At 37.9% G+C, this 16,854-nt stretch overlaps 2 protein-coding genes across 2 annotated transcripts; both read right to left on the bottom strand.

The window, feature by feature from the left end:
* Positions 1-2,136: 2,136 nt before the first annotated feature.
* Positions 2,137-8,291, bottom strand: LOC115411013 (caskin-2). Its single transcript, XM_030122911.1, has 5 exons — positions 8,148-8,291; positions 7,887-7,918; positions 7,007-7,174; positions 4,641-4,729; positions 2,137-3,959 (listed from the first exon to the last, which is right to left on the bottom strand). The coding sequence occupies exons 1-5, from the start codon at positions 8,212-8,214 to the stop codon at positions 3,692-3,694; spliced, it is 624 nt and encodes a 207-aa protein (XP_029978771.1). The 5' UTR covers positions 8,215-8,291; the 3' UTR covers positions 2,137-3,691.
* Positions 8,292-14,089: 5,798 nt separating this feature from the next.
* On the bottom strand, positions 14,090-15,436 carry rrs1 (ribosome biogenesis regulator 1 homolog). Its single transcript, XM_030122910.1, has one exon. The coding sequence runs from the start codon at positions 15,386-15,388 to the stop codon at positions 14,309-14,311; it is 1,080 nt and encodes a 359-aa protein (XP_029978770.1). The 5' UTR covers positions 15,389-15,436; the 3' UTR covers positions 14,090-14,308.
* Between the last annotated feature and the right edge of the window lie 1,418 nt (positions 15,437-16,854).

Below are 16,854 nucleotides of genomic sequence, written 5' to 3'. Positions count from 1 at the left end.
CGAGACCTCCATGCCTTGTCCCTGTACATAAATCTACTTATTGAGACATTTATGGTTAAGATACGTTTGTATTCATTTGTGTCCTTTACCTAGGGCTTTGAAGACATGAAACAGAGCCTGCAGGCGTCAAAATAACCTCCCTTGCCTTCTTCCTCTAAGCACACACCCATAAGCAAGCACACAATCCCTCGCAAACACACACTCTTTGCTTTTGTGTGTGTGAGACAGCAGATGGCAGCCCATTATAGGGCTGACAGAGCAGTCATCTGGCAGGCACCCTGTTCCCCCTCCTCCCCCATTCCCCCGAAGGCACCCAGCACAACACAGTGTGGATAGGACACTTTTAGGCGGGAGAGTCCGCAACTCTGTGTTGTGTATGTGTGTGTGCATGTGTGTGTTTGTTAAAATTGGACCCTGGTCTTTCTACCCTAAATAGGTCACTGTTTCCACTTGTGAGTGTCAACACCATGTGAGGCAAGTCAGGCTCCAATTTGACTGGGCACAGGACGTGTTTTACAGCAACAAATACCATGAATGACTCAAGTCGGAAATGAAACATAAATCTACACATTGGGATCTTATTATATTAGTATTAAGCACTGTCATCTGTACGTAGTCCACTACATACGATCTGCTGTCAGGTAAAAATGGAAACCAACAGCTTTTCAGTGACATTTTTCCTTGTTTCATCACAAAAAGTGAGATCTACATAAGATGAAATATCATAACTTGAGGCAATACATGTATTTATTTCCCCTGTTTTAAAGATTTTTGCTTTTAAATACCTTAATAAAATATAAATTACTTCCTTCAAGTAATATAACTAACAGATTTTCTTTTATATTTCCTGTTTCACACTTACGTTTCTCTCTGTCTTTCTGCACTATACTGTTGTAAACACTGCAATTTCCCCACAGTGGGGTCAATAAAGTCATATTTATCCTAAGTTAAACAATAATTGAAACGTAACTTACCTGAATGTTAAAGCTGTTTGATCAACATTGGGAAGTACAAAGTCAAAATGTAATGCATCTCTTACATATACTATTTTCTTTCATATGAAGAACAGATAATAATCAAACTTGCACCACAGCACATCAATCATATTCTGATAAACATACTTCCTAAACATGTAGCATTGATACTGCCTCTAGCCCTTGCTATTTTTTTCCCCAACATATTGACAAAAGAACCTTTTCTATGTGTCCAGTACTATGAGCTGGATTTTATTTGGCTACAGTAATTCTGAGAAGGTATTAATGATATTCATGTTACTGTTTTTTTTTTTTTTTTTTTAGTTTCTACAGTTCATACACCGACATACTTTACGTATTATATAATTCAGATGTGTATTCTTTGCTGTGTCTTATGTTATCATTGTAAAACTAAAGTTTCAAATGTGAATGTGTCACAGTAAATCCTCTCCTGTTTGTGACAGTGAGAGTCACAGGCCTCAGATAAGTCAAGACATAAAAAGGCAGAGGAAAGGCCCCTTCAGATAATCTTTTCATGAATCAGAGTTTGTTCAGAGGACCAGTGGAGCCGTCTTTCTTTGTAACATTTACACCCTCCCAAACACTGGCCCCAGAGTGACTGCCTCCTACAGCCTCTGGTACAATGGATTATACCACAGAGCAAATCAAACCGGGGTGGGGACCGCTGCGTTTCCCCACGGAGGTCAGGGCCAAGGTTAGGATTAGATTTGTGTCTTCTGGAAGGAGGTAATCTACAGCCCAGCCTATAATACAAGAACATGCAGGGAGGCACCACAGAAGAAGAAGAGTACATGCATCTTCTGAGAGCTGCTTTGGTGTTACTGTGGCAACCAGTACAATCCCTGGTCATTTGGTGAGGTTTTCCACAGGCTTCAATCACACTTCCTTTCACTTGAGATTTTTTTTTCCTCCAGTACGGCTAAAAAGAAGGGAGGCCCAGTGTGTTCAAAGGAAAATGAGGTATGAGGTAATATGCTGAGGCCCGTTTCCACTGAAATAAAAAAGCCAGTAGAAGTTTTCTGCTTTTACAATTATAACAGTAACTTGATCCTTGCATAGTCAGATACATATAAATTGACCAGGTCATATAAGCACATTTATTATGAAATATAATTAATGGACCCAAATACACACAGACAAGTAAAATAAACAGCATTCAGTAATACATTTAATAATTATGTGAATATACAGAGCAACACAACACTTTTCATTCATTGCAACTGCAACAATAGCGTACTTACATAAATCTATAATGTAATTTCATATAATATAGACTTTTAAAAATAATCTTTGGTAACACTTTATATCCAGGTAAACATGGTCACCATTACATCATTACACTGAGTGCCAGGGGGAAATTAAATATATTTGCATTAGCCTACATTGCTTACTGGCACACATATTAGTAGCATAATAGGTCTTAATTAGTCTTTATTAAGCATTTATTAGCTAACACTTTTTTTTTTTTTTGCGTGACAGTACTCTACAACTTTTCCATTAAGTTATCATTTTCTCTCAATCTCTTGCTAGTTGCTGATTATTCATGCTAAGGAAGGAGGTTGCAGGCAACACTTAGCATTTAGTGTTAATAAATAGTCTGTTTTTATGTAACAAAACATGTGTTAAAGCCTGTAATGTAAAAATTCACAAATAAATTAATGAAAATAATCATTAATAATAAGAAATGAAGTCAAAAGCAGTTAATTCTGCTGTTTTTCTCAAGGCTGTAGAGACATGGCAGACCTGTCTTACGGACATGTCAGCTAGTAATGTTGTTGCAGCTAAATGTGCAATTCTGAAATTTAGATAATCTTTAACATAATCAAATAATACGCTAATAAATATGTTATATTTAATAAATATCGTAACTGCAACTGGTAAGCAACTTACAGTATATTTTTATCTAGAAGCTAACAATGGCTCGTTAGCTATCTATCTACTAATGCTAGCTATCGTTGAAGTTAGCAATGGCTAATTAGTTTGGGTGGGACAACTTATTTTTCATTGTTGGTTCATAGAGTTAATTTAATTAAGTAAACATCCAACCTAACAAGTCTATATTTAAATCCAATAATAGAATTCTTATAATTTCCCATGTTAAGCTTCTTTTATGAGACTTCGCATTATGAGGTTCGAAGGCAATTGAGTATTTAAGTTTCCTGCAGTTTTAATAGTGTCCAAATACTGTAAATCTAAATGAAGACTGTCTGACTCAGAATATTATCTGAAGTGAGGTCTGGCTTACTCACTAGTAGTTAATAGGTCTACTACTACTTTAATAACTGCTTTGTAATGACTAATTCAAAGCCAATATGCTACTAATAAGCAATTATTTAATGGTGAACATGTGTACTTCAGTAAAATGTATGACAATCCTTTTCCATAGCATGGAGCCAGTGGTGCAGGGCTGAAATCTACAGCACCTCTGTGGACATTCAACCATTCTGCAAGTTACTGTGGTCACACACCCCTACTGATGTCACAGCAGGCATTGTTTTTAATATGTAATGGGCAAAACACTGTTTGTGACATCATGGTCTGAGAACTGTACATTTTCCCTTCAGACTACGTGTCGCAGCCAAGTCAGGCATACCTGATATGCAGAAATCAGAATATGCAAGACCTGCCTTTTCCAAGTCCTTCCACTCCCCCAATGTGAACTCAGCTCAGCCTGTCGTGACAAAGAGGAGGGTCTTTTAGTCTTCCTCGAAGGCCCCATTGGTGGCTCCCTGGCATTCATTCTTTTTCCGGCGCTTGGACAAGATCCTGTGGAGTAAGCCTGGGGATCTGTGTGTCTGAGGTTGGGAGGCCACGGACTGAGGCAGAGGGATCTGGGGCCTCTGCACCAGGATGGGGCCCTCACTGTTAGCTTGGCCCCCTTCCAGCCCTCCACCTCCCCCTCCTCCTCCTCCTCCTCCACCTCCTCCTCTGCTACCCCTCTTGAGCGCCTGCAGAATGTGTCCACTGGGGGACAAAGAGGAAATAACAAACACAAAGACCCTGTTTATTCCTCATGACCCAAATTCCACCGCTAGCAGACAAGACAGGCACGGAGCTGTACAGAGGGCTCTGTGTAGTGTGTGTGTTTATGTGTGAGCAAAGTTCAGTGGTGAGCTGTCAAATATAAATGCCCCCTACCCTCATGTAAACTCCTAGAAGATATATGGTAACCTAATCACTTAATCAGCTCTTGTCTTAGGCATAGAAAGTAAAAATCAAATCAAATCCCTTAATGAAAAGCTTTCAGTGTGTCAAACAAAGGTGTGCTGTACTATATTTTATATTTCCTTAGACTGAAAACTACAAAGTCCTTCCTTTCCCTCCCTCTGCTCTTTTACATTAATGAGATGCAGTGAGAGGGAATTGACTGGTGTGTGTTTGTGTGCGTGCATGTGTGTGTGTGTGTGTGTGTGTGTGTTGGGGGTGGGGGGTTGTAATCAGTGTGCTTTGTCAACTAATGAGGGACTGGAGGGGCCACCTGTTCAGGGGCACTGGGCGGAGAAGGATGGTATCTGGGGATGGGGGATGTGTGCGGGTTCGGTGGCGGAACAGCTGCTGGGTGGCGTGTGTGCACGATTCATACACTTGTTGAGAAGGATATGTGTTTTTGTTGTTGTTGTGGCTGCAGTGAGAGCACATGCTTACCTTCCACTTCGACCTCGTACGCCTGAATCATCATTAGAGGAGAGTCTCAGTGATAATGTCCTCCGAAGGCTTTTAGCAGGCACATTCACCTGAGAATGTGATCATAAATATATACATAAACAACTTTTACCACTTCATTATTAACAAAACATTTACTTATTTGTACATTTGAATCATACAGAGCTATTTTGCTTGGATGAACTATGCACATTTCAGAAAACACACATAACCCATAAAGACCCAGTGCTACTTTTGTGGCAATTCCCAAATGATTTTTTTTCCCTATATTCAACCTTTTTAAGTGATTTATCGCCATTTATTGTAATATTATCCTCTTTATTTTGTGTTTTTTCAGTGTAAATCATGTATTTACCTACATTTAATTCACTGATCATGTAGATTTTCATAAAACCTCAGATTAAAGTTGAGGGTTATTTTATCAGAAACAGAGAAAACTGATGAAAAGTGACTTTTTCTGCAATGACATCAATAACTGAACATATAAATAAGCGTCTCCATCCACTGTCATTGATCAAACTCCATGGGTTTTACTGGTGAATCAATGTTGTAGAAAATGACTGTGTTTCCATGTTCACTATGGAGCCTCTTAACGTCCAAATGGGTCATATATGATGACCATGAAAAGATGACAAACTGCATTTACACCAATTATTTACATGCATTGATAGTATTAGTGAATCAACAGGTATTAATTGTCTTAGATCAATCGACGATTTTGGTCGGCAGTGGATGTTTGGGTCTTTATGGGTTAATCACAGATTCTGAGGAAAATACCTGATGTTAGTTTTAGCTAAATTAACAAATAAGCACCGATTTATCTCAATGGTGATCTAAAGAAAACCAATTACAGTACTCCAATACTGTAGAAAAATGGGCTTATATGTAGTTTTGCTTTTATTTTTCCACTAAAAGCACTCATTAACCTGTCTTGCCAAGATAATGTATGGCTGCTATCATGCAATACAACTATTTTTGTATATTTTCCTTCCCAGTAAGATCACCAACCTATTTACTGTCTCTCCATCACAGAGCTGTTTTACTTATATTTTTATATGAGAGGCCCCTAACATCATCCTCATCCCTATAAGGACACTTGGTTACTCTACAGCCTACTTTATTACATATTTCCCATTTTTCTTTTTCTACGATATGTGTTTGTAATTATATATATTTGTTACGTCTGGCCTCGTCTTTAACCCATAAAAACCCAAACAACCACTGGCAACCAAAATCATCTACCAATATAAAATGTTTAATAACTTCCGATCCATTAATCCTATCAATACATGTAAATAATTGGTGTAAAATGCAGTTTGTCATCTTTTCATGGTCATCAGATATGACCCATTTGGATGTTCAGAAGCTCTGCGTAGTTACCGTGGAAACACAGTCATCTTCTACAACACTGATTCACCAGTAAAACCTATTGAGTTTGATCAATGAGAGTGGATGGACACACTTGGTTTATTTTCAGTAAATGATCAATTTTGTTGGAAAAAGTCAAATTTCCTTCATTTTTCTCTGTTTCTGATATCATGACAATTAACTTTAATAGGAGCTTTCATGAACATTTATATGACTGGTAAATTAAACATGGGAAAATACCTGATTTTTATTGTAGAAACACAAAGTACAGAGGATAATTTTATAATAAACGGTGATAAATCACTTAAGAAAGGTTAAATACAGAGAAAAATTCAATTTGTAACTGCTGCAGAGGTCACACTGGGTCTTTATGGGTTAGGTATTTCGCCTACATCTCATTGCAATAATGTATAAGTGTATCTTTAAATACTTTTAAGGCATTTATCTTTTTAAGTGGGGAGTCCTTACTGTTGCACCCCATTAAAGCTGTAGGAGCTCATCTGAGACAGCTGACACAAAATATATCTCTATTTAGTTAAAACAAAACAAAACAAAACAAAACAAAAACAATCCTCTATCCTACACTTCCCATAATGCAGTTTAATGGTGCCTTTCATTAGAGTGCCTCCTCTTCCCTAATACTCACTTACAACATGTGTAACCTGAAGTTCATGTGTAAAATCCACAGAGCCCCTTTAAATACAAGTCTAAAAGTTAAATTAATATATTTAGGTAAAAATAAAAAGTATGTTTAATAAGCAGTGACAAGATAATGTGTCTAAGTTGGATCAATTAAAATAACTTCATAGATATTAAGTAGATTTTCAGGGTCTTATAACCTGCTCTGTTATGGAAGAAGATTAAAAAAGAGAACAGAGAGTAAAATCTGCCCTCAGTCATGAAGCTGCAGCAACAGCACAGCTCAGTTCAGTTCAGTAATGCTGCATTGCTGAGCTCATTGAAGCAGCCAACCAACCAACCTGGCCCAGCTCCACCACACAGGAGGCGGGGAAGTATCCCCGCTGGCCGTCCTGCAGCCGCCCAAACCACCTCTCCTCCTCATGTTTGGACAGCACCAGGATGACGTCACCTGGAAACAGCTCCAGCTCATCTGGCCAGTGGGGTTTGTATCTGTGCACCACCACCATCTGATGGACAGAGTGGGAGTTACACCATGATATTCCATTTGTTTTAAATTAATCCAGAACTGTGGACCTGCAAATGTTTAACCAGTCAAACTTCAAACCTAGATTTGCTGTTATAATAAAAGCTATAACTGTCTAACTACCACCATCTGATGGATATAATAGGAGTTACAGCCTTCTTTTATGTTAGTTCACCAATGTGTAACAGTCTAAAGTTAAAGTCCAAACTGGTCTATTAAAGTCTTTTTGTAGTAATTATAAAACTACTCACTAACTAGTGTCTGTATGTTCTCTTCAATCTGTATCTGAGTCAGTGAATGGAGAGGATTACATGTTAAGGCTCAGAGATTAACTGCGGTGAAGTGAAATAGAAACCCTAAATCTGGGTCCACTCTTCATTATCTGTTCCTCCTAAATATGGTCCTTGGAACCAGGTGAACTGAACACTTAATGGATCCAGAGAAAATTGATTGCTTTTACATAAGAAACTCATCATATCACATCTCATCATCCATATGAATCTAAAACACACATCAAACATAGGATGAAAAATATAACATGAGGGATTTTTTTGTCGTTTTTTTTTTCCTTACATGTAGCTATAATGTGTTTTTGATTTTGTTTTGAGAATAATATATCATACAATAAACTAAACCCAACAGAATATACCTTTATTGACATTAAAAGAAAATCTGATTAAAGAATGTTAACTTGCCTTTTCAGCTTCTGCTATGTATCGAACCCTCCCTGTCAACAGAAAATGGAGATGAATCAGCAGAAAGGTTAGTTTTTATGTTTTATGATCACAGCCAACACTGCAATACTGTCACATAAATACATGTACGTAAGTATAGCTGCAGTCACATCCTTCAGAAAATGAACTGAGCCCCCGAAGACAGAAAAGCAGAGCCTCAAACTGCCAATGTCAATAATGTCATGCTATGCCATGCTTCACTGCAGATATGATTCAACTCACCTTGAGGAGCAAGGACGGTGGTGAAGACTTCAAAGTGTTCATTGCTGTGCATGTAGATGCGCTGCATCTTGAAGATCTGACAGTTGCACACTGAACGAGGCTACGTCCTCTGTGCACTACCTTTAAATAAATGCAGCTGACTAATCCAATGCAGCACTGACGAGAGCTGAACATAAACACGGTCATTCAAGGCAACACACACACACACACACAAGCACACACACACATGCACACACACACACACACACACACTTTGCAAAAACTTCTGATTGAATCAAGTTATGAAATGTTATAACGAAAGTCTTATTTTTAGAATAATATACAATGCAAAAGCAGAGAGTTAGGGTTAACATTGCTTTAATATTACTTATGCATCTATTACAGTCTTTTGTGTTGGTACAAAATTCAGAGTTATTTTTTTGCATGTGTGTGCTTCATGGACTTGTCCAGAAGCATTTATACACATAAATAAATGTGAGTGTGCGTAAGTAAATGTAAATATGTTTGTTTGCATATATTATCTTTATTACAATTCATGTTATTGTTCTACAAAGTAGGATGACCATGAAAAACACTGATCTACACAAATCACTCTTCTGTTATGTTTCGCACTGCAAAGTCTATGTTTATATGACATTCATGTAACGATTCACAAATTACTTTTTTTTGTTTTTTCCTTTCAGTGAGTAATATTGACACCCTTTAAAAAAAAAATAAAAGAGAGAATGGTGTATTTTCTTCCAATGATGTCCTGTGTAATATGTTATGAGACTGTTCTGCATAAAAATTTGAATAAAAAATTCAGAATTGTTTTTTATTTTTACTTTTATTTATTTAACCTTTATTTAAGAAGGAAAAAAAATCAGCCATACACCTGCACTATAACGTACATAAAAAACAAAATAAAACTCAGTACTAAAACAAACAGAAAACACAATACTTAAAACATACATATAAAACCCCACCAATAATTTAAAAGGTATTAAAAAGTGTAATCAACAATGTCCCTAAAGGCATTTCAAAGCAGAACTCAATTCAAACAATTAGAAGAACATGTACATCCAGATTTATTGTTTTCCCGTTCATTTAAACTATCTCTGAATGTTTTCACAGAGACCAAAGCCTCTGTTATTTTTCGTTCCCTCTGTAAATTGTTCCAGACTGAAGGAGCAGAAAATGTAAAAGCTTTCGGAGCATAAAGACAAGAGATCCAAGGACTGGACACTATAATTATTCCAGTCATTCAGGTGGGTGCAGACCAGTAAATATGACACAGGCAGACCTAAAATACAGAATACCAGTGTTTCAGCCTGTGAATGAAACAATCTGGCCATATCCGGCAAATAAAACACAATGATGAGTGTGTGTTTTGAGATTTATGACGAATCTTAGAGCAACATGATATACAGTATCAAAAGCATGTAAGTATTGTGATGATGTATTACTGTCGTTATTATTATTACTACTACTAATACTACTACTAATAATATTAATGATAACAATAATAATAATGATAATAATATCCCCATAATCAAGCACTATTTCTGTACTTAAAATAATATAATTAATCACTTTTATTTGTAAAACTTAATCGTCAACTCTGATCTCAATATTGCGACACCTCTCAGCTTGTTTGTGACAGGATTGAATTGGTGTTTGATTAATAATAGGGATTTTCAAGGTTACATCATTACAACTTTAACTTATCTCAACAATTAAACAAAAGACAGGGCTCATCTCAAAGATCATGCTTGACCAACTCATCATCATTGTTCATTGACCATCTGTCCAAATGTGGGATAAGTTTAAAGGCCATGAGCATAACTCGCCCAGCATGGATGAGAATTCATCATCTTACTTAGTCATGAGCGCTTGATTGATTTAGGGTTATTGACTGTGTCCCATATTCAAGTGGCCCGGGTGAGCAGGGACAAAGACAAATGGGCTTGGGACGGACTGCTCAACAGATGGTGATTGAACCCCCCCTTCACAACACCACCCCATCTCATCTCATCGCTCTTCTCTCCCGCTCCGCTGTGATGGAGCTTGGCTCTGAGCTTGTGCGAGCGATTAAAAAGCATCCATCAATAACATGAGAGATCACTCAGCCAGATAGTCCCAATAACTATTAGACGAACCTGCACACATTCAACCAACATGAGAAATGACATTTAATAACCCTTACACTGCCTTCATAACTTTGTTATATCTATTACAAGGAAATAGATGCATTTATTTTCTGTATTAATTATAATCAGTGTCAGTGGGAAACCCTGTCAGGAAGGCAACTGATTAACTTAGTAAACTACACAAGAAGTGTGTTCCTTTGCAGCACACTTTCTCAAAGAGGTCACTCTTGTAAATGGATGAAACAACCTTTTAAATGTAATTAACCTGATTATGTTTAGCCTCTGTGTTCCTGGTATGGACACACTTGGACTTGAACTCCACTGGTTCTAAAATAACCTCTGTACAGACCAAAATCCCAGCAGTTATGAATGCTGCTTATTCTCTTTGAACCCTAAATTGTGACCAAATGTAGTAAAAGTGTAAAATTCTGGCTTTGTCAGTGATTGGTGACGCTGATCCTGAGTCAGTGTGATGCCACCAGTCTGGACTCCAAGGCCAAAGCCAAACCTTTACATAACCAGGACACAGCTAGGCTAAGCTGCTTAGGACACTGATCTAATGTTTACTTCTGAGAAGGAGCCAATACTTAAGTTAAGCCATTTATCTGTTTAATAATGTATATGAAAAGAAAAAACTATTATGCAACTCAAATACAGTAAGAAAATCTGACTCAAATCTGAGAATTCAGACCTCAGTATTTCCATTTTATGCAACTTCATTATTTGTATCCACCACGACTGAAAAGCAAATATTGTACTTTTTACACCATTGCTTGTGTAGTTACTTTTTTTCTTCAATTGTGTTGCTCTTAAATGTTTGTGATAAACGGCAGGATTAACTACTTATTGGTTGAGTTCCTGATGCGATCTGATTTTTGTTTCACTGTTCACACATTAAAATGTGGCCAATATCAGATTCCAGTGTGAACTGGTCACAGTCCTGAACTGAGACACAAGCACAAAAGAAGAGGAATAAGAAATTCAAACCATCCCCTTCAGTAAAAGTACTAATACACATAGAGAAAATGCATGATTATGAGTAAGTCATGTATTCGACACCCTCCTTCTGTCAATACCATCATTATACTAATATATTAGATATAATGGCCTCTGTCAGTGTTTTACTATAATATATATGATGCATTGGATTCATTTTGCTGTTGCATTAATGTTGCATTTGTCCATTTTAGAGCATGCATGTGACCCCCCGGGGTAAAGCTGTGACTAATCTCTATTATAATATTAGTATTATAATGATGTAAAAGTGGCATGAATTCTAATTTGACTGTTTGGACTGAAGTAACATTGAAAACCATCAGATTTGCCTCAGATTCAGGACCACATATGGAAGTCACCCGGATCAGTCTTGAAAACATCAGTTTCCATGTGGTTTGCCTTGCCTGGTTTGTGACATTCACAATGTCATAAAAAATATCAGAGTTGCAAACATGTAGAAAGATTAGAGGTATTTTGTCTGCAGTGGATTCAGTTGAAAATGCATCATCATGAAGCTGAAAACAGGCCTGGATTCCTGAGCACATGAAAATTTGACTTTTTAGAGATTGTGGTTCTCACAGGACAGTGATGCCACAAACATGATGATCTTATAAAATATAATGCATATTTGTCCAGTGTTTAGTCTTTTATCACGTTCCTATTGTGCAAATGCAACAATTAAACAGTGTTTGCAAGGTAACTTACCAGTATAAAGATTTATTTTGATCCAAAAAATGTAAAGATATTGGTACAAAAAGCTTGATTTTCTTCACAGTGCTGCCTGAGGCATTAACAGTAGATTTTGGATAATATACAATGGTGGGAAAAAGTTTTTTGACACCTCATGCATTTGTGATTTATGACATTAAGAATCATCCTAAAGCCACTGAACTTTGCCAAGTATTGTTCCATTCTGCAGCTCCCTTTTGCACATGCACTGTTCCATTGAGACCAAAACTGGGTGTTTCAGCAACTTAATGAAACGCATTCAAGGCATGATGATGAAACTGTCAAGAATTTAGTTTGAGTTTTTCTTGTTAATGATACACACAAAAAGTCATTGTATTTGTTTGTCTGTTTGATGCAGCCACACCTTTTGAAACACACGCACACACACAAAAAAATGTTTCTGCAAATATTTCATGATAATATTTGAGACTGTAAAATTTTAAGGGTGTCTGAAAACTGTATCCCACTATTATAACTATGTCAGGTTCTGTTTACAGCTTTGGAGAACATGCTTACTCAATATAAAGTTTTACTACTTAATGAAACACTTTATTGCAAGACAGCATATGTCCAGGCACTGTGAGGGTTATTCAGGGAGAAAACAGTCAGCAGGAGTGTTACCATCATGGAATGGGCTCTATGCACAGCTCCATTACTTCCTGAATTAATCCAAGTGTGCCTGACCACAGTAGTCCCAACAAGTAGTAGCAGACACACCTGGATTAATCATTGTGTCCAATAATGAAAGACAGGAAATAAAGGAGCTGCCTTAAGTTCAGGAAGTAGAGGGGCTGTGCATTAAGCCCATAGTCTGTCCAGTCACATGACATAGATCCTGTTGAACTGCTCTGCTATGACCTGGGACGTAAGGTCAGAGATAAACATCCACCTGCACAAGGAACTGTCTGGATGTCAGTTAAAGACCAGCCATAAAAAAAAAAAAAAAAAAAAAAAAAAAAAAAGACCAGCTAAAAGTGATTTTTTTTTTCTAGAAAATAAAGATGAACTGTTCTGGTACTGATAAATAATCAGTTGCCCATAAAGTTGGAATAAAATATTTTTAACTCATCTCATGATAAAGTGTAACTGGGACTCTGTATGTATTCATTGTACCTGGTTAAAGGTCATAACTGATGTATATAAATAAGAATAAAAAGAGGAATGTCTGAAAACCAAATTATTCCAACTTTATGGGTAACACATAAACCCAGTTTATTGCATATAAACAAAAGACCATGCATGAGTACCTCAAAAATGACAGATGCATTATGGGATAACACTGATAGAGACCATGCTACTGCACAGTGAATATTTCTACCTCTCACAAATAAATCTTGCTGATAATACCTACGACTTCTTACTTGAAGTATTTCAAAGTATATGAGTATTTCAACTGATGCAAATGCTCCGAGTGCTTTTTTTCAACACTGTTCAAAAGTTGCTGCTCTATTTAAACACTGCATCTGCTGACGTCTACCTCAATTTTCAGAACCCAGTGATGGTACAACGTAATCTATGTCTAGATTAGACTCAGAGATCACATACGGTAACAAATCCCTTGAATATCTCTGGGTATAAATAGGCATCAACACTGTGAGTAAACTTAATGAACCACATTAGCCTAGAAACTCATTACCCTCTGGTCATGCTATACAGAAGCAGTTGTCAACTTATTTTTTACTCTCCCACAGACACATTTCTTAGATGTATTGAACTGCAACTACTTTAATGCCCATCTAATTAAATAATCACAAAAGATATTAAAGGTCCAGTGTGTTTGATGGTATTTTGGATTCAGTTATACCGTGCAAAGATGTATATCATGTTAAGTATTTTTTATTGTTTTGAAGGTTTTGTCATTTTTAGTAGCAGTTAAAGTCTGTTTTAGCTAAAAAAATATGCTTTATAAAAGCAAATCACAATATGACTCATTGACCAAATTATTTAAAATGAGATATTATTAAAAGCAGATATTTTACACATGCAGGAAAGTACACATGTAAATTACTCTCTATATAAACTCTGCTGTCTGTTTATGTGCCCCAGTCTCTACAACCTGCATCCTAAAATGTAAAATATTCATTTTCAATCACTTGTAGGTGTTTATTAATTCATATGCAAGCCAGCGGATATATTTACAAATTTAGTAAACATTTACAGGACAGTCTGGACAGTGAAAGAACCAGATAAATGCTGAACAGTCATTGTTCATGGGTGAAATGAACAGTTTTTCTTATTGCATCATGTCCAGTTCAGGCACACAGAAGGACTAAATAGTACAGAAGGACGGAGGAGAGGGACGTATCCTCACTTCTTCCCAGGTTTAGATCTCTTCTTCCCCCCTCCTCCTCCTCCACCTGCTCTTCCTTTGCCTCCTCCTCCACCTGCTCTTCCTTTGCCTCCTTTACCTTTCCCACCCTTCCCTTTGCCTTTCCCTGGCATGTTCCCCTTGCGTCCCCTCTTCCCTGCTCCCTTCTTGTACTTGGCGGCGGCCTCCTCCCTGTCCTCCTCTCTCATCTGCTTGTTGACAGCCTTCGTGATGTCCATCTTGGGTTTCTTACTGTCCATGACCTGCAGGAGCTCCAGCTGCTTCTGCTTCTCGTTGGAAAAGTTTCCAATGAGGGGCTCAAACTTCCTCTTCTTGCCTGTGTTCTTGGGTGGTTTCTCCTTGGGCAGCCGGTCCTGGAACCTCCCCACGGATGCTGTGGAGCTTTTGGCCACGCTCACAGCTCTGGCCAGCTCATCTTTGGACTGCTGAGCTTTGGGGGTCAGCCCTAAACCTGGAGCTTTGCCTTTCTGGGCCCTGGCGATGTTCTTCAGCCTGTTGAACTCATTCTTAGCCACGCGCTCCTTCTTGGCTTTCACGCGCTTGGCGAACTGGTCCTCGTTGGGGTCTGCGGTTTCCGGGACCTCGATCAACCACTCCTTGGTGCCATCGTTGACCCGTTTGTAGCCCCAGCGCCTCCTCCACTCCTTCGCAGTCTCATCCCAAACCAAGTTGGTCTTCTTCTTCTTCTGGATACCCTTCAGCTTGGCGAACTGCTCCCATTTGGTGGGAGGTTTGGCCTTCGGGGGCGGCTTCTCCCTGGGCAGCGGGGTCACCGGGTCCGGGAGTTTGGCCACTATCGCCTCCTCGACCCTCTCCGTGGGTTGTTTCCAGATCTCATTGATTAGCAACTGCGTGTTATCACGAGCTAACGCCAAGAGGAACTCGTCTTTCTTCTGCTGTCTGAAGACCGCGACCTCAACGCGGTTTTTATCAAACGCCAAAAGGTTCCCGATGTCAAACTCCAAGTCCAGCTCCTTCTTCACGGTGATACTGTTTAGTTTTTCAGCCTCTTCTGCTTCTGCTTTAGCTAGCAGCTGCTCAACACTGCACGCTGCCATGTTGGCTAGTGCACTTTAACGCAGACGGGTCGACCCACGTGCGGACCAGAAAAACACACACAACCACTTCCGGGTTAAAGTCACGTGGTAACTCAAGACTAATGTACGTCACAAGAGGGCGACATTGCTCCTTGTGTGTTGTTTTTTTTTACTCAAATTAATTCACCAGCATCGTTTCATCTGTAGGATATAATAGTCGCAATTTTCCTCATTTTCTTGAACATATTTATCCATTCACAATTTGTATTTTAAAACAGTCCACATACACAAGTTCAATTTGAAATGAACAGCTTTAAAATGTTTAAAATACTCCATAAAACTCAGCCAGTCATTAAATTGTAGATGTCAAAATTCAAGCAGGACTCAGTTTGTGTCATTTGTTGATACTTTACATAGTTAGGGTATTATATCTCCCAAAAACGACAAACACACATATATCAGCATGAGTTGAACCATGCACCACTCTTCACCTGCACGTTTTACACTTCTGCAAGCTGTGATGTTTTCCCTTTGTTTAACAGAGTCATTCCAGTAGAGTTTTGGTCTGTCTTTGTTATCTGTGATAATTGTTTTGAAAACAAGGTGTGAAAAATGTGTGGAACCAGTGAATCACAGGCCTAAACTGAAAGTCACTGGAGAGACATGACACATTCTTTTTGCAAAATGCGAAAGCACTGACAAAACAGGCAGTGACAGTAAGCATTTACATCAAACAATGCAAGTTTTGGCCAATTTGAAATGTTTTTTCTCTCAGTTAAAGCATATCATACAATATTTGACCCTTTTCAGCTTTGATTTTTATTGCATAAAAAAATCAACATCACAAAATATGACATTAACAAAAATATCACAATGTCTGTAGGACAATGTAGACTGACAAAGCCAAAGTCTGTCATCCAGTACATTCATACAAAATGTTATTTAAGTCTAAAATATAATAAACACATATTACTAAGAGGATGATTAAGTAAGTAATCTGCTACTACTATGAGAAAAATATCCAATTTTGCATAATTCCAAATGTGATGTGACTTTGAGTTTTGCGCAAGTCAATATACAACCATTAGCAACATGTCACAGCAGCATTTTAGTTTGGAAAATTCTAAGTGGATGTACAAATAGTTGTGATAACCAGTTAGATTGCTGTTAGATATTTAATATATGGTTTATCAAGGTAGTGTTGGTGTTTTAATCTCTTTTTATGTAGCAGAAATCACTTCAAATGATCAGTGTACATAGATTTCCCAAGTTTCTCAACCAGGAAAAGAGCCCCAAATTACTGAAACTAACTGATTTTGTGAATAAGATTGTCATTTTTTACAACATGGCAACATATCTTTCTTAGGGGCATGGTCTGTTGTAGGCCTCAGACCTTGGAATCTCAGATAAAGTTGTCATCTTGTGTGAACTCCTTCTGTCAAGTAGTAGCAAATATGACATCAAATACAACTGTAATACCAGTGCAG

The sequence above is a fragment of the Sphaeramia orbicularis genome, chromosome 20, assembly GCF_902148855.1.
Source record: "Sphaeramia orbicularis chromosome 20, fSphaOr1.1, whole genome shotgun sequence".
NCBI lineage: Eukaryota > Metazoa > Chordata > Actinopteri > Kurtiformes > Apogonidae > Sphaeramia > Sphaeramia orbicularis.
The sequence above is the reverse complement of the archived record's forward strand: the minus strand, read 5'-3'. Positions and strand labels throughout refer to the sequence as shown.